This window comes from Ornithorhynchus anatinus, chromosome 1, assembly GCF_004115215.2.
Source record: "Ornithorhynchus anatinus isolate Pmale09 chromosome 1, mOrnAna1.pri.v4, whole genome shotgun sequence".
NCBI classification, from domain to species: domain Eukaryota; kingdom Metazoa; phylum Chordata; class Mammalia; order Monotremata; family Ornithorhynchidae; genus Ornithorhynchus; species Ornithorhynchus anatinus.
The window spans coordinates 23,021,241-23,044,407 of record NC_041728.1 but is presented as its reverse complement, the minus strand read 5'-3'; the positions used below and the strand labels follow the sequence as shown (position 1 = coordinate 23,044,407).

Here is a 23,167-nt window from a genome sequence, read left to right as displayed (position 1 = left end):
TTCTATTTGCTAAGCATTTCTTACTTATTACTGTGGGCTAGGCACTGTGTAGATACAATATAATCAGGTTGGACACAGTCTCTATCCTACTTGGGGCTCAAAGTCTGCTGGCGAGGGAAAACGGGTATTGAATCCATTTTACGGATTAGGATTCTGATGCTCAGTGAAGTTAAATGACTTGCCCAAGGTCACACAGGAGGCAAGTAGCAGAGCTGAGATTAGGACCCAGCTCCTCTAATTCCTATGTCTGTGTTTTTATCACTAAACCAAGTTGCTTCAAATAACAAATGTCAAACTTCAAAGCAACAAAGCAAACAAGCAACTTTTGCTTCTCCATTTCCTACCTCACTCCCCCACCACCTCAGCCAAACCTGGAATTCCCCCAAAATCCCAGGCTCTAGGCCACTGACGCCTTTAATCTGGACAAAAGTTCTCCTGAGTCCATCATGTTCAATCCAAATCATATAATGAAAACACATGGAATAGCAGAACAGGCTTTAGGCTGCAACATGAGTGTGACTTTTTTATGGTTTCTGTTAAGAGCTTACTATGTGCCAGGCTTTGTAATAAGCACTGGGTAGATGCAAGTTAATCAGGTTGGAAACAGCCCATGCCCCTCGTGGGGCTCACAGTCTTAATCTCCATTTTACAAATGAGGGAACTGAGGCACAGAGACTTGCCCAGGTTCACGCAGCAGACAAGTGACAGAGCCAGGATTAGAACCCAGGTGCTCTGACTCCCAGGCCCATGCTCCTTCCACTAAGCAATCTTAATTCAGGGGAATCATACGCAGTGGGGTAATCCACTTCAGTACGAACCTGTCCTCAGAAAACCTTCATCCAGATACAGAGAAGCTTAAACTCTTGGATTAATGAAAAGCTTTCCATCTCCATGTTGCTCCGCTGACAGCTACATTGTAGGGGGAGCCACCGTGCAGTTACATAAATAGGAAAATCAACCAGCACAAGTTGTTGATACAGTTCTGGGCTAGGTGACCCAACTCCATGATGTCAGTCTGTTCTTGAGAGATCAGGTTTCCTGAAACCTCACTTTGAAAACACGTTTGCTTCTGAGCTCAAAGCAGCAGCCTCTGGAAGACCTCCTGGGAAAGACTTCCTGTCAATGGTCTTCCCATCTGTGGGACCAGATGATCAAAATTACCTACTAAAAGAGGATTGGCAAGCATACATTCATTCATATTTATTGAGCACTTACTGGGTGCAGAGCACTGTACTAAGCACTTGGAAAGTACAATTCAGGCAACAGATAGAGACAATTCCTACCCAACAACGGGCTCACAGTCTAGAAGGGGGAGACAGACGACAAAACAAAACAAGTAGACAGGCATCAATAGCATCTAAATAGATAAAAAGCATTATAGATATGTACACATCATTAATAAAGTAAGTAGAATAATAACTATGTACAGATACACAAAAGTTCTGTGGGGCGGAGAAGGGGTAGAGCAGAGGGAGGGAGTAGGGGTGAGGAGCGGAGGAGCAGAGGAAAAGGGAGGCTCAGTCTGGGAAGGCCTCCTGGAGGAGGTGAGCTCTCAGTATGGCTTTGAAGGGTGGGAGAGAGCTAGTTTGGCAGATGTGAGGAGGGAGGGCATTCCAGGCCAGAGATAGGACGTGGGCCAGGGGTCAACGGCGGGCATCTAATACTTCACTTAGCAAGCATCTAAAGATATTTTCACAGATGAAATGTGGCTTCATATCACTAAGACTAACGGATGATGAACCTCCAGTTTTCAGAAATGGTTACAGTCTATTTTGGTTTTAAGATAATAAATTATGATTTCTTTGGGAAGGCAGTGGGACCTAGTAGAACGAGCACAGGATGGGGAGTCAGGAGATCCAGGGTTTAGTGCCAGTTCTACCACTTGCCTGTTGGGAACTTTGTGCCTCACTTTCCTCATCCTTAAAATGGGATTTTCCCACTCTTTCAAGTTGTGAGCCCATGTAGGATAGGGATTGTTTCTGATTCAACTATCTAACACACACCAATAAATACCATCATTATTATTCTAGTTCCCTAGTCAAACACTTCAATTTTTTTTTAAAAGGGGTCATTTCATTGCTTATTCACAAGAATTTCTTACACAATAGTCTGTGAATAGATATGCAACTTTTTAGCTAAATTTCCAACTCCTTTAGGAAGGACGTAATTTCTTTATCCTCATTTTACACAGGGATAAATGATTTTGAATAAGTAATCATATTTACTGAGTGCCTACTATGTGCAAAGCCTTGTACAAAGGGCTGGATTATATACAAAATTATCAGATTGGACACCATCCCAGTCACAATCTAAGAGAGGAAAGTAGATTACTAGTTTACTAATGGGGAAACTGAGGCCCAGAGAAGCTAAACCAGTGCTGGGAATAGAACTCCAGTCTCTTGCTTCCTAGTTCCACTGGGTCACACTCAATTTTAAAGTCTTTAAATCTAAAAGGCTTAAAGGCTTTAAATCTAGAGAAGCAGCATAGCTTAGTGGAAAGAGCCCAGGTTTGGGAGTCAGAGGTCGTGAGTTCTAATCCTGATTCTGCCACTTGTCTGCTGTGTGACCCTGGGCAAGCCACTTCACTTCTCTGTGCCTCAGTTACCTCATCTATAAAATGGGGATTAAGATTGTGAGCCCCACATGGGACAACCTGATTACCCTGTATCTACCCCAGTGCTTAGAACAGTGCTTGGCACACAGTAAGTGCTTAACAAATACCATAATAATAATTATTATTATAAAAGATCTTCATGCCACATATTGAGGGGTTTTTTGAGATCTATTTACAGAACAAACGAACTAAGAGGGAGCCAGTATAACTAAAAGACAAGTGTAATTGATGCTTCAACCAAAATGTAAATAATAATAATAATATTGGCATTTGTTAAGCATTTACCCTGAGCCAAGCATTGTACTAACCACTGGAGTATATATAGGATAAGCAGGTCACATGCAGTCCCTGTCCCACCTGTGGCTCACTAAGTAAGAAGGGGGTAATCAGGCATTTAATTCCCACTGTACTGATGAGGAAACTGAGGCACAGAGAAGTTAACTGACGTCCAAGGTTACAAAGTAGGCAAGTGGTGGAGCTGGGATGAGAACTTCCTACACCCAGACCCATGTTCCTTCCACTAAGCCATGCTGCCTCCCTCAGTGTGACACTAAGCATGTTCCACAACCACCAGCAGATGTTCTTAACCTCACCTCCCAGACCTTGCTTCTACCCCTTATACCCAGAGGTTCTCTACGTCTCCTTCCTTCCTCCCTCCCACCTCTTAATCTCTTTCCTTTTGTCTCAGATCTAGTCTTCTCCAACCCCAAAAATCCCACCCTCACTCTGCAAATCCTGGGTTGTTCCCACCTCTACCAACACAGGATCTTTCTGTTTGTCCCTCTGTAGCCAGCTCTTAGTTTGTCCAGCAGGCAGACCAGCAAGGGGAAGGGAAGGGCAGGGCCAGGACAAGTTGAAGGCCAGAATGGACTGGGAGACCCTCCCCTCGGGCCCCTGATCCCATGCCCACAGGTGCTAAGACTCTGGCTCAGACCAAGTGGTTTGATATCCACTGATCTTCACCAAGATCAGCCAGAAAAACAAGTCATTGAAGAAGTAAGAGTGGAATTCAAGTTTCCTGGCTTTGCGCCCAGGATTTTCAAACCCAGGGACCCACCCTGATCCTCAGATTATGATTATATAAGTGGAGAAGGGAGTGGCAGTGGCACTGACTTTCCAGCCACACCTGCAGCCATGGGTAACGTCTCACCATCAGTAGGTCACCCACCCGAATATGGACCACACACATGCACACAGGTGTGTACTCAATATTGAGGAGCCCGTCCCTCTAAATATGCTGCACTAAGGGTTTTTTTGACCCTCAATGAGGGGGAAAAAAGAGGAAAAAGAAGATGGCCACAGGCTTCCCCGAATTTTGTTTCTTAATCTAAGACGGCTCCAGTCTTCCAGTCTTCCCCATTTTCAACTATCACGGCTTCAGAGACGACTCCAAAATCAGCTTCTCCAGTCCCGACCTCTCTCCTCCTTCGCAGTCTTGCATTTCTTCCTGTCTTCAGGACATTTCTAATGGGATGTGCACTGAAACCTCAAACTTAACATGTCTGAAACAGAACTCCTAATCTCACCCAAACCCTCAACTCCCCCTGAATTTCCATCACTGTGGACACCACCACCAACCCTCCCTGTCTCATAAACCCACAACCTGGCATTACCCTCAGCTCATCTTTCTCAGCCTACATTTTCAGTCACAGAGTCACCAGAACCCAACGATTCTGTTGTCACAATATTTCTAGAATCTTCCCATTCCTCTTCATCCAAACTGCTACCATGCTGACCTAATTCCTTGACATATTCCATCTCAACTACTACATGAGTCCTTTTGCTCACCTCCTAGTCTCCAGCTTCTTCCCTCACTTGTCCATATTTCACTCTGTTACCTGGATCATTTCTCAGAAAAATTTTTCTACACCTGTCTCTGCACTCAAATGCCTCCACCGGCTACCCATCTATCTCCACACCAAACAGAAACTCCTCACCATTGGCTTTAAGGCACTCAGTCAGTTCTCTGCTGCTTATCTATCATTACTTCTCACCTGCTATAATCAAAAAACTTGGGTCCACTAACGCCAACCTACTTATTGTACTTCCATCTCGTCTCCCTTTCTATGAATCCTTTGCTCATATCCCACCTGCTGTCTGGAGCTGTAAGCTCATTATGGGTAGGGAATGTATCTGTTAATTCTATTGTACTATACTCTCATAAGCACTTAGTAAGGTGCTCTGCACACCGTAAGCGCTCAACAAATATCATTGTTCCCTCCCATTTAGTATCCAACAGACCACCATTTTCCACATCTTCAAGGAAGGCAGGCTTCCTTCACTAGCCTCATCTTCCCTCCCTGCTTCTTCTCCCTTCTACAAGCCTATGCACTTGGATCCATACTTCCTAAACTCTTTGATACTCATCCCAACTTCCTCAACATTTATGTACATATCCTTCTACTTTGTTGCTTCCCATTTAAAATTTATTTTAATGCATCTTCCCCACTAGACTGTAAGCTCCTTGCGAACAGGGATTGTGTCTACCAACTCTACTGTTCCACTGATATTTACCAACTCTATTACACCACCGATAAAGATGAAATGCCACTGATGATATTGTACTCTTCCAAATGTTTAGTACAGTACTGTGGACACAGTGAGCACTCATCAATGAATACCAATGACTGATTGATTAAACCTAACCTCGATTCCTCTGTGTTCCCCAAGCAACCACCCACCCAGCCTGAAAGCCAGATTGCCATCTAGGTTGGCAAATGGTTTCAAACCTTCAGGAGTGTAAATAATTACCTGGCAAACCTCTCCTTCAGCGTACTCTATGGTTATCTTTCTTCTATCTGTGGTACTAATTACATACTGATTTTAATCTTGTCTGATTTAGGGGTGTAGGTCAATCATGAGATCAGAGAATCAGAGAAGCAGTATGACCTAGTGGACAAAGGACAGGCCTGAGTCAGAAGGACCTTAATCCCAGATCTGCCACTTGCCTTCTGTATGATCTTGGGCAAGTCACTTCACTTCTTTATGCCTCAGTTCCCTCATCTGTAAAATAGGGATTAAGACTGGGAGCCCCTAGTGGGACACGGACTTTATACAACCTAATTACCTTGTATCTACCCTAGTGCTTAGTTCAGTGACTGGCACATAGTAAGCTCTTGACAAATACCATTAAAAATAATTATTACCTTTTTGCAAAGAGAAGAATGACACATTTTAGTGGAGCTGGAGGAATGCCTCCATTTCCCCTTGGTCCTCAGAGTTCTATCCATAGTCTTGCTCCTGGCCATGCTTGGAACCTGAATGAAATGAACTTGCCACAGTCCCAGCCTAGAAAGGCCACGCTTGTAGAGATCATGAAAAGGACTGGATACAGATCAGAGAGCATAAAACTGCATCTGGACTTGAAATTCCATCTTTTTCAAAGACACAAAAAACAAATATAGAGGGAGATGTAGCTGATTGCTCCAGCCCAGTGCAAAGTGTAGAAACCAGGGTCAGGAAAGGAAGAGAGAGAGGGATACCCAGGAGTGGCACAGCAAGACGGCGAACCACAAATGATAAGCCAGGAAAATGTCTGGCATAGGGAAAAAGCTGATCATTGGTGACACCAAAATGGCAGAGGCTCTTGGGGATTCAACTTCCCAACCACCCATAATATTCTTCAACATGTATTTTCCAGAAATGCAAAGAGGTATTCATTCCAGAGAACATAAAATTCCCTGCCTACCACATCATGTGATGTTTTCTGCTCTAAATCATGTTATCACAGGAAGTTGGGCAACTCAAAAAAAAAATCCATAGTATTCCGGGGGCCTTGGCTAAAATCATGGATGAACCACTGATAGTGGGTTATCACGAGGAAAGGAAGGAATGTAGTTGGAGAGGTTGGGGTCCATTAGGTTGGCTGTCATTACACACCTCCACCACGTATTCCGTTACTGCAATTGGAGACAAAACACTGGGGTGGAAGGACTGTCAGTCTGGACCAGGAGTGGTACTGAGTATGATCTAATTGCAGCTCAAATTGATTTTATTCCCAAAACCATATGCCTCTTTTTTTAAAGAAATATGTTAAATGCTTACTATGTGCCAGGCACTGTTCTAAGCCCTGGGATAGATACAAGGTAATCAGGTTGGACACATTCCACGTCCCATATGGGGCTCATAGTCTTAATCCCCATTTTCTCTAGGCAGTACAAGTCAGGATCCCATCCTCTAAGCTACGGGTGCCTCTTTTCCACTGAATGAAGTTGCCTCCTTGTCCTACCATCACCATCATCAATGGTACTCACTGAGCACTTACTGTGTGCACAGCACTGGACTAAGCGATTGAGAGCGTACACTATAGAGTTGGTAGACACATTCCTTACCTACAATAAGCATACAGTCTAGAAGGGTGAGAGTGACATTAATATAAATAATTTATAATATAAATTTTATCAATATGAATATATACTTTGTAGGGGCCTTTTAGGTAATCTTTTTATGTCAATCTTCTTTTCCCAGCCCTTCTGGTAAGCTTTTGCACCAAGAGTAGAAATTACATTGGGAATTTATATCGGATATTATTATTCTGTTTTAGAGAAACGGTGTGACCTAGTGGAAAGGGCATGGGCCGGGGAGTCAGAGGATCTGGGTTCTAATCCCAGCTCCACTACTTGTCTATGTGACCTTGGGCAAATCACTTCACTTCTCTTTAACTTGTATCTACCCCTGCACTTAGTACAGTGCCTGGCACATAGCGCTTAAAAAGGTGGACAAAAAATGATTAACACAGGAGCAAGGGAAGGTGGCTCTCCTTCTATGATGAAAAAACGATAGATTGGAAAGTGCCCAGTGAGATGTTTGTTAACGTTTCTGAAAGTCTACATCTTGTTCAATTTTGGGGAGGACAGAGAAATCCTCACAGCCTTGTATGTGTGGTGTGGGTGTTTAAATACATTAAAAAAGACTATTCTAACTCATGGCACACAGATCACCCAGCAGAGAAGTGACGGAGCCGGAATTAGAACTCAGGTCCTTCTGACTCCCAGGCAGGTGCCCTATCCACTAGTCCTCCCAGCCAAGGGCTGAACTTTCTACTCAACTATTCACATCTACTAACTCTGTTGTAATGTTCCACGTGTTTAGCTCAGCACAGAGTAGCCACTCAATAAATACCACTGCTCGATTGAAAATATGTGCCAGAGAGAAGCTGAGATAAACCAGATACTCTAGGCTTCTCTCCCAAATCTTCACGGCTCTTTAAGGTTTGCCGGATGGTGTTCCTACCGACAAATGGTTGGTCTTAGCTCTGTTTCGTTCCTGAGAGTGACGTTACCATCAGCAATCATCGATGGTATTTATCAAACACTCATGAAGAGAGCACTGTACTAAGCACTTGGGAGAGTACAATACAACAGTTGGCAGACACATTCCCTGCCCACAGTGAGCTTACAGTTTAGAGGGGGTTCAGGAGTAACCCTGCAGTTCAACTGTAAGGACAGAACTCGGAGAACTGATGGGTTTAAAACAGGATACGGTGGGTACCATCCTGAAAACCCCAGCAAATCAAATGGACAAAACACCTCCCCATTAAAAAAATTTTTTAAACCCAATATGAGACACTGTAATCCTTTCAGTGGAGGACAGACATCCAAACTCCAGAAGATCTGAAAAGATTTTTTGCTTATCCTCTTGTGCGAGAGGATGGGCATATCCATATCCAGACAGGAGTATTTCTTTGTGATCTTTCTGCCCTAAACTGTTCTTTCTTCTACTCCAAACCCACCCAGCTATAAAAGCAGCATAAACAAGTAACTACACGCACCCATTCTTTAAAGTAAGGACACAGTGACCCAGCTTTAACACGCCCTTCTATTCATCTCAGCTTGTCCAAGCATAATAATAACTGTGGCATTTGTTAAGCCCTTACTATGTGCCAAGCACTGAACTAAACACTGGAGTAGACACAAGATCATCTACTCCCACATGGGGTTCACCCTACCCGGCCCCACCACAGTATTTATGTACATATTCTTATACCCTGTAGCTTTCCCTAATGGTAATATATTTTAATGTAGAAGCAGCATGGTGTAGTGGATAGAACACGGGCCTGGGTATCAGAAGGTCATGAGTTCTAATTCTGGTTCCACTGTGTGAACTGGGGTAAGTCACTTCACTTCCCTGGGCCTCAGTTACCTCATCTGCAAAACAGGGATTGAGACTGTGAGCCCCACATGGGACAGAGACTGTGTCCAACTTGATTTGCTTGTATCCACCCCAGTGGTTAGTATAGTGCCTGGGACATAGTAATCCCTTAACAAATATCATCATTATTATTACCATTCCCCATTAGGAGTGTAAACAATCAGTCAATGGTATTTACTGCGCACTATGGGCAGGGCACTGTACTAAACCCTTGGTAGAGTCCAGTACAGCAGAGTTGGCAGACAGGTTTCCTGCCCACAAAGAGGTTACAGTCTAGAGGGTAATGGCAGCACCCTACACTAATGTATTCACTGACTAAATGTGTAACTGTTCTCATCATCGGTTTCTGTATTGGGCAATAAATCCTGCACCATTCTTGCACTTGGATCTGTGACCTTTGGACATTGGATATTCGCCCCACCCTCAACCCCACAGCACTTATGTATCTTTATTCATTCATTCAATAGTATATTGAGCGCTTACTATGGGCAGAGCACTGTACTAAGCCCTTGGAATGTACAGTTTGGCAACAGACAGAGACAATCCCTGTCCAATGATGGGCTAACAGTCTAAACCGGGGAGACAGACAGCAAAGCAAAACAGAACAAAACAAAAACAAGACAACATTATCTTTAAATAATACATTATGAATTACTATTTATATTAATGTCCCCCTCAAAACTATAAACTTGCTGTGGGCAGGGAATGTGTCTGCTAATTCAATCAATCGATCATATTTATTAAGTTCTTACTACGTACAGAGCACTGTACTAAGCACTCAGGAGATCACAATACAACAGAATTAGCAGACTTGGTCCCTACCCACAATGAGCTTACAGTCTAGAGGAGGAGACAGACGTTAATATGAATAATATATAATTTACATATATGTGCTTAATTGCTATGGGATTGGGGCAAATATCAAATGTCCAAATGTTCTGTTATATTACACTCTCCCAAATGCTTAATACAGTGCTCTGTCCATAGTAAGTGCTCAAACACCACTGATGGATAGCAAGAGTTCAATAAATACCATTGATTGATTGATAGTAAGCACTCAATAAACACCATTGATTATCATCCGTCCCCTCAGCACTGAATGTCTATACAGTGAGGAAGACTGTTAAGGCCTGGAGGACCAAACAGTAGAAATAAAAGACAATCCCTGCCTTCGAGGAGCTTACTATCTAATAGGAGTGATCCACATGATCAAAGATATACTAGGTGAAGGAAAGCATAGGTACATTTGTTGAAAAACATGGAGGTGCAGTAGATGTATTGGTAAAGCGAGGTGGAGTTGGAGGGTGGGAAGAGGAACGATGATTTATTCAGTTTCAAATAGTCATACCTGACAGTCACCAAACAGAACCTCATTAAGCAGACAACAGGAACATTCTGTACCTTTTAACCATGCTCAGCCTCATACAGTTAGATGTTTGTAAATAAACAAATCTCTGTCACTGGACTATGCCGAATGACACTTGCTCTTTGAAAAACCTGGGGATGGTAGCAGAGTCTCTGAATCTTCCTGAGTGATGTACATCTTAACTCAGCACCAGTGAAGGGAAATAAGAAGCATCTGAATATTAAACCTAATTCTTCTCCCATTGAAGCTTTCGTGAAGGAGCCCAAGGGAACTCTACTAAAATCATATCTCCTCCAGAAAGCCTTCCCTGACTAGACTCCTCTGGACTCTACTGGACTGTAAGCTGGTTGAGGGCAGGGAATGTGTCTGTTCATTGTTGTATTATACTCTCCCAAGCACTTACTACAGTCCTCTGCATGCAGTAAGAGCTCAATAAACACAATTGAATGAATGACTCATCTCCCCACCATATTCTCCCTCCCTTCCTGTGTCACCTATGCACCTAAATCCATTCTCGCTACTCTTTGATACAAACTCCACCCCTCACCTCCTTGCTTCCCCTACCAATAACATTTTACTGTCTTCACAGCTAGAATGCAAATTCCTCAAGAGCAGGAAGCATGATTACCAATTCTACTGTGCCCTCCCAAGCCCTTAGCACAGTGCTCTGCACACAGTAAGCAGTCAAATACCACTGACTGACCAAGCAAGGAAGGCATCAAAAAGAGGTGACAAGTGTGTAAATAGACTTGTTGCAGTTTCAAACATCTGCATTAATGTTCCTCTAAACAACACAGACTGTCAAGAGCTTACTCAGTTCTCCAGAGCGCATGGATCAGGCACTCCACAAACTCCCCATCAACAAAAAAGTTGCGTTACAGTGCGTGCATCTTAACCATCACCACAAACACATATGCAACCATTTCTTCTGATGTCATATTACATTGCAACCAGACAGTTGGATGTTTTTGGAAGAACAGTTGTTGGAAGCAGCATGGGCTAGTGGATAGAACACTGGCCTGGGTGTCAGAAGGACCTGGGTTCTAATCCCAGCTCTCCCATTTGTTTGCTCTGTGACTTCACTTCTCAGTGCCTCAGTTACCTCATCTGTAAAAAGGGGATTAAGACTGTGAGCCCCATGGGGGACAGGCACCGTGTTCAGCCTGATTTGCTTGTATACCCCCAGTGCCTAGTACAGCACCTGGCACATAGTAAGCACTTAAATACCACAATCATTATTATTATTCTCTGTGCCTCAGTTACCTCAGCTGTAAAATTCATTCATTCATTCAAATGTATTTATTGAGGGCTTATTACTTACTGTGTGCAGAGCACTGTACTAAGCTCTTGGAAAAGTACAATACAACAACAAACAGTGATATTCCCTGCACAACGAGCTTAGAGTCTGGGGGTGGGGGGAGGGAGACAGACATCAATAGAGATAAATAAATGACAGTTATGGACAAGTGCTGAGTGGCAGAGCAAAGGGAGCAAGTCAGGGTAATGCAGAAGGGAGTGGGAAGTGAAGAAAAGTGGGGCTTAGTCTGGGAAGACCTCTTGGAGATGTACCTTCAATAATGCTTAGAAGGGTTGGGCAGGGAGTAACTCTCTGGCAGATTTGAGGAGGGAAGGTGTTCCAAACCAGAGGCAGGACGTGGGTTAGGACCCTGAGAGATAGGCAAGATCGAGGCACAATGAGAAGGTTAGCACTAGAAGAGCAAAGGAGTTTTTGTTTGATACAGAGCTGGATGGGCAACCACTGGAGTTTTCTGAGGAGGAGGTGGTGACATATCCTGAACGCTTCTGTAGAAAAATGATCTGGGCAGCAGAGTGAAGTATGGACTGGGGTGGGGAGAGACAGGAGCCAGGGAGCTCAACAAGAAGGCTGATGCGGTAATCCGGGCAGGATAGGATGAGTGATTGTATTAACATGGTAGCTGTTTGGATGGAGAGGAAAGGGCAGATTTTAGTGAGAGTGTGAAGGTGGGACCGACAGGATTTGGGGACGAATTGAATAATTAAGACCGTGAGCCCCATGTGGGATATGGACACTGTCCAATCTGATTAGCTCGAATCTTCTCAGGTGCTTACTAAAGTCCCAGCACATAGTAAACACTTAAATACCATTAAAAAAAAATATTTCCTACTTCCCCAACAGTGTCCCAGCCAACACATGAAGTGAAAACTCATGGTATGGGAGAACTGAGTGCTCTTTAGTTTTCTTTTTTACCTGGTTTTCCTTAGGACAGTTAATGAAAATTTGGATGATTAAAAAGCCCTTAACCTAAAAAGCGATTGTACCTTCTCACAGAAATTGAAAATTGCATAAATGTGATCAAAGTCCTTGGGCCACAAAATGCCAGGCTGAATTTTCTCAGTCAGCTTTTCCAGCACTATGGATGGATCACACTCTAATGACCCTCAGGCACCCAGCTTAGTAACCCTTTGTCTCCAAAAATGACTCGCCTGAAGGCCAGAGCCTATCCATGCTCACTAGTAGGTTGGAAAGACTGCGGGAGCCAACCTGCCCACCCACCCACTGTGCTAGAATTTTTTTATGGTATTTGGTAAGCGCTTACTAAGTCTCCAGCACTGTCTGGGCGCTGGAGTAGATACAAGTTAATCAGGCCAGATGCAGTTCCTGTATAACTGTGGGCTCACAGTCTAGGTAGGTATTGATTCCCCATTTTGCAGTTTGAGGAAACTGAGGCACAGAGAAGTTAGGGGACTTACCAAGGTCATACAGCAAGCAAGTGACTGAGCCAGGATTAGAACCCATGTCCTTGGGCTTCTAGGCCCACACTCTATCCACTAGTCATTCATTCACTCGCATTTATTGAGCACTTACTGTGTGCAAAGCACCATAGTAAGCGCTTGAGAGAGTACAATAGATACATTCACTGCCCACAGTGAGGTCATAGTCACTAGGCCACGCTGCTTCCCAATTATGAATTATGATACTTAGTAAGCACTCACTATGTGCCAAGCCCTGGGGTGGATATAAAATGATCAGGTCGAGCACAATCCCCGTAGCACCCGAGAGGCTAGACAGTGAGGCTAAAAAATGGGTCTGCCCAATTCAGGGCCTCTGCTACTTGGTGTCCTGATGCTTATGAGCAAACTTCTCTCCCTTCTACCTGATCTCCTTCCACAAATTACACTGTGACCACACAACTCCACCCACTTGGCAATTGTAAGCCACTGGCCACTAAGCTCACTTGTGGGTACACAGCTGATTCTAAGTGGGTTAGATTTTTAAGTTTGTATAAGCTTCCTATTTTGCATTATCTACAGAACGGCACCTTAATTCTTTCTACGTTCCCAGATGGCATGCCCAGGGTGGGAAGCTGTCTTTTGTCGAGTTGGGTTTTTTTTTCCTTCATGGTATTAAAGTGCTTACTACGTGCTAGGCACTGAACCAACTGCTGGGATAGATACAAGTTAATCAGGTTGGACACAGTTCTTGTCCCACATGGAGGTCACAGTCTGAATCCCCATTTTACATATGAGGTAACTGAGAAGTTAAGCGACTTGACCAAGGTCCACAGCAGATAAGTGGTGGAGCCAGGATTAGAATCCAGATCCTTCTGACTCCTAGGCCCATGCTCTATCCACTTGCTTCATGTTACCAATGGAACCCTGGAGGGACAAGGTCCATGTCTAATTCCCACCTGAATATCCCTTCCCAGCACTTAGTACAGTACTCTGCACATAGCAAGCTCTTAATACTCTTCCTATGAATTCTCCTTTTGTATTTATTCCACCAAATTCCTCAAAGTGATCAGTTAGAGGTTTTGTGGTTACTGCCCTCCCTCATAACCCCAACCAAACACGCGCACCAGGTGGACACACAAACACCTATACACATATACAAACACCCCTCGAAAAAAGCTAATTTGATCACTGATATTACCGGATTGTCATCTAGGTCTGTGCTCTGCCTTTATGAGCACAAAAATTAAGTAAAAAAGACAGATGAACAGTTTTTTTAAAAAAAAATAAGTTCTTGGGAGGCAAAAAAAAAAATTATTGCAATCAACTTCAGAGCTAGGAGCCAAAGTAGTGTAAGGGTCCCCCTTCCCACTCCCTCTGTCTCACTACCCAATCTCGAGCAAGTGTCTGAACTGGACAGTAACTCAGTTGTGTCTTAGAGAGCTCCCATTCAAAACCGGGGGAGAAAATTTTTTTCCCATTGCATTGACTTGACCCTTTGTATGTAAGCCCTGTTGTGGAGAAGAAAGGGCCTCTTAGGGCAGAAGCCTAGTGCTGTAGAACTTACGTAGAGAGGTACTTCACTGCAGCTCAACTCCATTGCTTCAGAATCTGCAATGAGAAAAAGAACAAGGAGTGATTACAGCACTGTATTTGGGAACACAAATTAGTGATACGTAACCAGCCGGGATAAAGCCGGCCAGGAAATTTTTCTGTACCTACTCCCTCAGACATTAAATATGGATGGGCTAGTGGGGTGGGGAGGCTGTTTACTGAACAAGGAGAAAGCATGGTCAGCTATAGAAATGAGGTGCCTCTGGCCAGCGTGGCACAGTGGAAAGAGCACGGGCTTTGGAGTCAGGGCTCATGAGTTCAAATCCCAGCTCTGCCACTTGTCAGCTGTGTGACTGTGGGCAAGTCACTTAACTTCTCTGTGCCTCAGTTCCCTCATCTGTAAAATGGGGATTAAGACTGTGAGCCCCACGTGGGACAACCTGATTCCCCTGTGTTTACCCCAGCGCTTAGAACAGTGCTCTGCACATAGTAAGCGCTTAACAAATACCAACATTATTATTATTATCTGTTACACAGAAGCAGCGTGGCTCAGTGGAAAGAGCACGGACTTTGGAGTCAGGGCTCATGAGTTCGAATCCCAGCTCTGCCACTTGTCGGCTGTGTGACTGTGGGCAAGTCACTTAACTTCTCTGTGCCTCAGTTCCCTCATCTGTAAAATGGGGATTAAGACTGTGAGCCCCACGTGGGACAACCTGATTCCCCTATGTCTACCCCAGCGCTTAGAACAGTGCTTGGCACATAGTAAGCGCTTAACAAATACCAACATTATTAGAAGCAGGTAGCTCAACCTAGCAGTAAAGGCACAGGACTAGGAGTTGAGACACCTGGGTTCTAGTCCCAGCTCTGCCACAGACCAGCAGTGTGACCTGAAATGATTCGCTTACCCGCTCTGAGCTTTGTTTGCCTCATCGGTGAAATGGGGATGAGATCTGTTCTCTCCTTCAAACTATGAGCGCTGTGGTAGGCAGGCATTGTGTCCAATCTGATAATCTACCCCATTGCAAAGCAGAATGCTTGGCACTTAACTAGTCATAATTATTAGCAGGACCTCTCCCTGTCTGCTGCCTCTAAATAGTTGCTTCCTAGGAATCATTTTATTTTAAGATATTGACGAAAACAAGCAACATGGGAAGTGGCGTGACCTACTAGATAGAAGAGGCCCTAGGAGTCAGAAGGACCGGGGTCCTAATCCCAGCTCCTCCGGGTGCTGTGTGACCTCTACTTCTCTTCTCCTCAGTTACCTCACCTGTAAAATGGGGATTAAGGCTGTGAGTCCTACATGGGACAATGACTGTGTCAAACCTTGTATCTACCCCAGCGCTTAGTACAGTGTCTGGAATATAGTAAGCATTTAAAAACCATAAAAAAATGTAATAGTGCTTTGGTCTTAACCCCTTAAGTCAGAGGGGCCAAAGAAGCACATGCTCCAGGTTTTAAGAGAAGCAAGCTGCACGTTGGCCATCACTCTTGAGTCATGCATATTGAAGAGGCTTCGCGTCAGATATGAGTAGATCAGGAGTAGAACTTTTCCTACTGGTGCCACCAGCGTGGTGAGGTCCAGCACCGGTGGGGGAAAGCGGGGAGAGAGGAGACAAGCAGGACGGGGCAGTGGGAGAGCATCCAAGGAGACTTCTAGGGTCCAAGGGTTTCTGGGAAACATAGTCCTTGTGATCATGCCCAGAAAGTGAACAATGTTTCTGTGACTACAAATCCCAGGAAGTCTCCAAGCAGAGGAAACTCTATGGCTGGAGGAGATACGGGGCCATCTACCCCCACATCTAAATGTGCCCTGTTGTCGGGGCCTGTAGGAAGTGGGGGCCTCATGGCCCTGCCCCAGGTTGGGGGTTGCTAAAGTGAGGAGACCCAGAGCCCCAAGTCAGGTTCAAATGATCCAGGCAAACCTCCCTTCCCGTCACCTTGCCCTCCTGCTGGCTTCTTCAACTCCCAACCCACCTTCCTTGGGGTCTTAAACCTACTCAGCAAAATTACTCAGGATCACAACAGAAAGGACTTAATCAGTCGATGGGTTTTTTGACAGCCTATTAAGAGCCTACTTTAGCACTGTACAGGCACTGAGAAAAACACAACAGAAACAAAACACATATCCCCTGCCCTGAAGGAGCTTTCAGTCTAACATGAGAGACAGGTAAAAATTATTGACAATTTGTGGGAGTGTGAAGAACAAGGCTAGAATGGGCAATAGCACAAATATGTCCTATGAAATAACTGAAGAAATAAGTAAATATGCAGGTGTACATAAATGCTGAAGGGGCAGGGATCATATCTATCTCTAGTGCACTCTCAAATGTGTAGTGCAGTGCTACAGTGCTCAAAAATATTACTGATTGGAAAAATATAAGCATTAAGGGTGGCTGTTGAGTTGATGCAATTTGAGGGATTGGGAATCAATCAAGGAAGGCTTCCTGGAAGAGATGGGGGTTTTTTTGGGGGGGAGGGAGATCCCCCCCAAAACTAGGTACCCAGCAGTCTGCCCAGTGTCCACCAAAAGGGCAGATATCAGGCAGACTATAGCCTGATATTCCAAGTGGCCTCTCCAAGGTGGTGGACCTACATTGAGTGACTTCTTCTGGACCTCCCAAGCACTTGGAAGAATCCAGGCCAGGGAGCTTTCTGAGGAAGTCAAGCTCTAGGACTAAAAGATCAAAGATACCCAAGACATTATTCCACTCTCCCCACAGCTTTAAAGGGAAAAAAAGGTATTTGTTTATCAATCAAAGAATAGTATTTGAGTGCTTACTGTGTACTGTCCTAAGGGCTTGGGTGAGTGCAATACAAAAGAGGAGGTATAGATGATCCCTGCCCATAAGGAGCTTAAAGTCTAGAGGAGAAGGCAGACGTTAAAATAAATTAGAGATGGCTGTGAAGCTAAGTGCTTTGGGACTGGAGAAGGGGGGCGGCGGAGGGAGGGTATCAAAATGCCTAAAGGAGACAAATCTAAATGCATAGGTGACACAAAAGGGAAGACACAGACAGGGAAGTGAGGGTTTAGAAAGGGAAGGCCTCTTGGAGGAGTTGTGATCTTAGTAGGGCTTTGAAGATGAGGAGAGAGGTAGTCTCTCAGATATGAAGGGGAAGGGATTTCCAAACCAGAGTTGATGTGGGCAAAAGGTCAGCAGCAAAAGAGACAAGATCAAAGTAGAGTGAGAAGGTTGGTGTCTGAGGAGCAAAATGTGCAGGTTTGGTTGTAGAAGGAGATCAGGGAGGTGACATAGGAGGGGAGAGAGCTGATAGTGCTTGAAAGCTGATGGTAAGGAGTTTCTGTTTGATGCAGAGATAGATATGCAAACATTGGAAGTTTTTGAAGAGAGAGGTAGACAGAGTTGAGTTTTTTTAGAAAAACGCTCAGTGGTATATGAACTGAAATGTGGAAAAAGAGGAACCAGGGAGGTCAGCAAGGAGGGTGATGCAAGAGTCAAGGTGGTATACGTGAAGTGCCTGTATCAACATGGTAGAAGTCTGAGTGAAGCGGAAGGAGCACATTCTAGAGATGCTGAGAGTAGAACTGTCAAGATTTGGTGGCAGAGTGAATATTTTTAAGGTATTTTTTTAAACACTTTATTATGCAAAAACTGTTCTAAGCACTGGGGTAGGTACAAGCTAATCAGGTTGGACACTGTCCATGTCCCACGTGGGGCTCACCGTCTTAATCCCCATTTTACAGCTCGGAAAACTGAAGCAAAGAGAAATGAACTGACTTGCCCAAAGTTATACAGCAAGTAATTGGCAGAACTCAGGTCCTTTTGACTCCAAGCCCTCTGCTTTCTCTACTAGGCCATACTACTTCACTGTTGGAAGGAAAGAGAGAGTCCCTCTAGACTGAAGCTCCTTGTGAGAAGGAAACATGTCTACCAACTCAATTGCATTATACTCTTCCAAGTGCTTAGCGCAGTATTTTGCACATGGTAAGGACTCAATAAATACCACTGTTAACTGATTTAGAGAGACAGCCAGACAACTGGTTATAACATGAGAATGTTGGGTTGGATGAATAAATAGATGCTTAAATAGTAGAGACCTATCTATATGCACAAAGATAACTTTATAGTTCTTAGCAATTGTGGCCAAAAAAGGAAAGGAAATACGTGGTATGCCCATCTGACTATTCTAAATACCCTTTATTTATAACATTACATATCTCTCAAAATGGGTTCTTCTGACAGGAATCACAGCAGTAGGTTTTGTAGTCACTTGCAGAACTAAATGACTAATTCATGCCCTGCCTGTTTTCATCCTAAGTTCAATAATAACATGGGATTTTCCATTTGCTGGACAAGTTACAACTGGAGATACAGCTCATGCCCTCTAGTTTTCATTCTACAAGAACCATACTATGGGGTTTCATTGAGAATATCTTCTTATCACATGCTGAATCCCCCTCCAGGTTTTGGATCAGATCATTTGGAAAAAAAACAAAACAAAACAGTAAGTGGGGAAAAATGTAAAGAATCCACCAGAAAGGGTGCAAAGATGGAGAATGGAGACGGAGCTTTTCAAACTCTACTGTATTGCACTCTTTCAAATGTTTAGTATAGCACTCTACACAAAGTAAGTGTTCAGTAAATACCACTGATTAATTTTCAAAGCCTTCTCAGCAGTGGTCCATAGTCTTCGTCCCCAGCTAAAATGTCTCACTTGCTTGAGGAGGGGGCCAAGTCAAGTGAGCAGTCCTGATACTCCCCTGACTTCAAGGGAATTCATGGGAACTCCAGAACCCAACTACGTTGGCAACTAAGGGTACTTAAGAACAATGGACACCCTTTTAGTGACTATGCACACAAACACACAGCTGAAAACCAGGCTACCGGAATAAAATCAGATGGCCAACCTGTACACTTTGTGGGGAAGATGGTCATGAGCAATAAGACAGAGTCAGGTTTACTAGCTGCTCCCCCACTGCCGCAGGCTCCTTCCCAAGACTTCCCAGGAATGAGAGCCGTGGCTTGGAAGACTGGAAGGGGGAGGCTGTTCCAGGCAGAAGATGGACAGGAGGAAGAGGTCGGAGGAAGGAGAGTCAACAATGAGGCAGAGTGAGTAGGGAGTCAAGCACGGCACATGCAATTCAACCAGAGCTTAAAGCTACTCTGCAGACAATACATGCTTCATTCTCCCTTCAGAGAGAATCTGATGGGTATGGTAATCATAATCCCAAACCCTCCTTACGACACACCCTCTCTGCCCCCGACAAATCAAGTACAGAGCCTCTTGAGGAAAAGTGTCCTCACCACCAGGTAAAGACTTGTGAAGAAATCATGATCGCAGTCTTGTCCATAAAGAACAGCTCCTCAATCTGATATACCCCTCTTGATACAGCATGGCCTAGCAGACAGAATCCAGGACTGGAAGTAAGGAGATGTGAATACTAACTACAGCTCTGACACTTGCTGTGCTAATTTGGGCAAATGACTTCACTTCTCTGGGTCTCAACTGCCTCAGACAAGTAAAAGTGGGAAAAAAATACCTGACCAATCTGACTGTAGATGAATCTGAATGTAATGTAAAGTTCTGACTACAAGAACAGTGCTTGGCACACAGTAAACACTCAAATACCACAGTTATTATCATTATTATTAGGTGAACCTCCCCAGGGCCCAGAGGCTCAAAGGCAGAAAAGAGAATTGCCAATAACTCTGGAGCGTGTTGGCACCAAGATCCATGCTGGAATATGATAAGGTAGGGGCATGGTGGGGAGAGGGGCCACACCGCTCCCTCCACACACACACACCCCAAGTCTGAAGAAGGGGCACCTCCAATCCATGGCTAGCACAATCCTCAGGACATACTATGTGCTTAACCACAATTCTCTCAAAGCAGGGAGAGAGATATTGTCCAAATTTCTGCACAGACTTTTTCTCTAAGGATTGGCTCCTGTGAATGCCTCAGGATTATAAAAAGACATTATCCTCTTCTTCTAGAGGGTGAGACATTCTTAATTTTTCTGTCTCCTGGAATTATTATTTTTAACAATTTCCTAAATTCCTTCAAACCTAGCATCTACTGAGCAGCAACTACGGTCACAGCACTGTATTAAACCCTTAGGAGAGTACAGTAGAGATTGGATTAGAAGTTATAGTAGAAAAACTATCATTTTTGAGACCCTGGAAGACCAGGGTGGTGCATGAAGAAGAAAAAAAAAGATACAATGCCATGCCTCTAACGTACAGACTCAAATTTTAATTCCTTAAAATTCCTTAATTTTAATTTCTTGGGCTGGGGAGCAGTATGGCCTAGTGGAAAAAATACAGACCTTAAAGTCAGAGGACTTGGGTTCTTATCCCAGCTCTGCCAGATGTCTGCTGTGTGACCATGGGCAAATCCCTAAACTTCCCTGTGCCTCAATTTTTTCATCTGCAAAATGGGGATTCAATGCCCATTTTCCCTCCTACTTAGACTATGTGCCCCATGTGGGCCAGGGACTGTGTCCAACCTGATTAACTTGTATCTACTCTAGCACTTAGAACACTGCTTAACTCATAGTAAGCACTTAACAAATGCAATAATAATAATGATAACAAATGTGACGGCAGCACAAAACCAATTTTCCAGGAAGCACCTTGAAAGAAGTAATACTGCTTCATATATGGCTTCCCTCTAGACCGTAGGCTCGTTATGGCCAGGAAATGTGTCTGCTAATTTTGCTGCATTGTACTATTTTAAGCGCTTAGGACAGCAAGTGCTCAAAAAATATGACTGATTGATTCATAGATTCATAAGGAACACACTGTCCAAATAGCTTCAACTCCTGCGTCAGCGTGACATAATCGGCACATTGAAGGAAAGTGATAGATGTACTCTGGAAGGTTTGCAATTCCCACTCTCAGTACACACTCATAAATCAAGCAGGGAAGTAGGTTCTAGATCACACCATTATTAGGTGGCAGACAACAGATTCACCTTTAGAGCAGCTATCACCACCATCATCAATGGCATTTCAGTGCTTACTGTGTGCAGAACATTGTACTAAGCATTTGGGAGAGTAATAATTCAACAGATTTGGTAGACACATTCCCTGCCCATAAATTTACAGTCTAGAGAGGGAGACAAACAATAAAAATAATTTATAATATAAAATTTTGGATAAAACCCATCTTGTTGCAATAAGAGGGGGTTCCCCTGAAGTTCATTTATCCATTCATTCAATTGTAATTGTTGAGCACTTACTGTGTGCAGAGCACTGCATTAAGTGCTTGGGAGAACACAATACAATGGAATTAGCAGACATGGTCCCTGCCCATACTCTGGGGGGGGGGGGGGGGGGGGGGAGAGAAGAGAGACACCAATATGGATTAATAAATTACAGATCTGTACGTAAGTGCTGTGGGGCTGGGAGAGGGGAAGAACAAAGGGAGCAAGTCAGGGCAATACATAAGGCAATGGGAGAAGAGGAAAGGAGAGGCTTAATCTGGGAAGGCCTATTTTATGCCCTCAATAAGTCTTTGAAGTGGGGGAGAGTAATTGTCTGACAGATTTGAGGAGGGAGGGCATTCTAGGCCAGGGGCAGGATGTGGGCTGGGGTCAGCAGTGAGGTAGGCAAGATCGAGTCACAGTGGGAAGGTTGGCATTAGAGGAGTGAAGTGTGAGGGCTGGGATGTAGAAGGAGAGAAGCAAGGTGAGGTAGGAGGGGACAAGGTGGAGCAGTATCAACTGCCAAAGCCAATGGTTAGGGGTCTCTGCTTGATTCAGAGGTGGATGGGCAACCACTGGAGTGGTTGGTTTTTTTTGAGGAGCAGGGTGACATGTCCTGAATGTTTTTTGTAGTAAAATGATCCGGGCAGCAGAGTGAAGTATGGATTGGAGTGGGGAAAGACAGGAGGCTGGGAGGTCAGTAAGGAGGCTGATGCAGTAATCCAGACGACTTATGATAAGTGATTGTATTAACATGGTAGCAGTTTGGATGGAGAGGAAGGGGCAGATTTTAGCAATGTTGTGAAGTTAGGACCAACAGGATTTAGTGATGGATTGAATATGTGGGCTGAAGGATAGAGAGGAGTCAAGGATAACACCAAGGTCATAAGCTTGTGAGATAGGAAGGATGGGGGTGCCATCTACAGTGATGGAAAAGTCATGGGAGGACAGGGTTTCAGTGGAAAGATAAGGAGTCTGTTTTGAACATGTTAAGGTTGCTGTGATGGGAGGACATCCAATTAGGGATGTCTTGAAAGCAAGAGGAAATGAGAGACTGCAGAGAGGGAGAGAGATCGGGGAGGACATGTAGATTTGGGTATCATCTGCATAGAGGTGGCATTTGAAGCCATGGGAGCAACTGAGTTCTCCAAGGTAGTGGGAGTAGATGGAGAACAGAAGGGGCCCCAGAATTGAACCTTGGGGGACAACGACAGTAAGGGGGTGAGAGACAGAGAAGAAGTCTGCAAAGGAGACTGTGAATAAATGGCCAGAGAGATAAGAGGAGAACCAGGAGAGGATAGAGTCAGTGAAGCCAAGGTTGGATAACATTTCCAGGAGAAGCAGGTGGCTTACAGTGTTGAAGGCAGCTGAGAGGTGGAGGAGGATTAAGATGGAGTAGAGGCCATCTTGCAGGATTTGGCAAGAAGGAGATCATTGGTGACCTCTGAGAGGGCAGTTTCTGTGGAGTGAAGGCAATGGCGAGCCAGATTTTATGGTGTCAAGAAGAGAATTGGAGGAGAAGAATTTGAGACAGAGGGTGTAAACATCTCGCTCTAGGAGTTTAGAGAGGAATGGAAGGAGGGAGGTGGTGTGATAACTGGAGGGAG

General features: G+C 44.3%; 1 protein-coding gene across 3 annotated transcripts in view; it reads right to left on the bottom strand.

Annotated features, from left to right (window-relative positions):
• The window catches only part of ARHGEF28 (Rho guanine nucleotide exchange factor 28), a 277,359-nt gene that overhangs the window by 212,519 nt on the left and 41,673 nt on the right, over window positions 1-23,167 (bottom strand). For 2 of the 3 annotated variants that reach the window (XM_029057848.1, XM_029057863.2), the window contains exon 2: window positions 14,410-14,453. In XM_029057848.1, the coding sequence (XP_028913681.1) occupies window positions 14,410-14,442 (33 nt within the window). In that variant the 5' untranslated portion in view covers window positions 14,443-14,453. Of the gene's footprint in view, window positions 1-818; window positions 894-14,409; window positions 14,454-23,167 lie in introns of those variants that run through there. The other variant, XM_029057856.2, reaches the window with a different exon arrangement.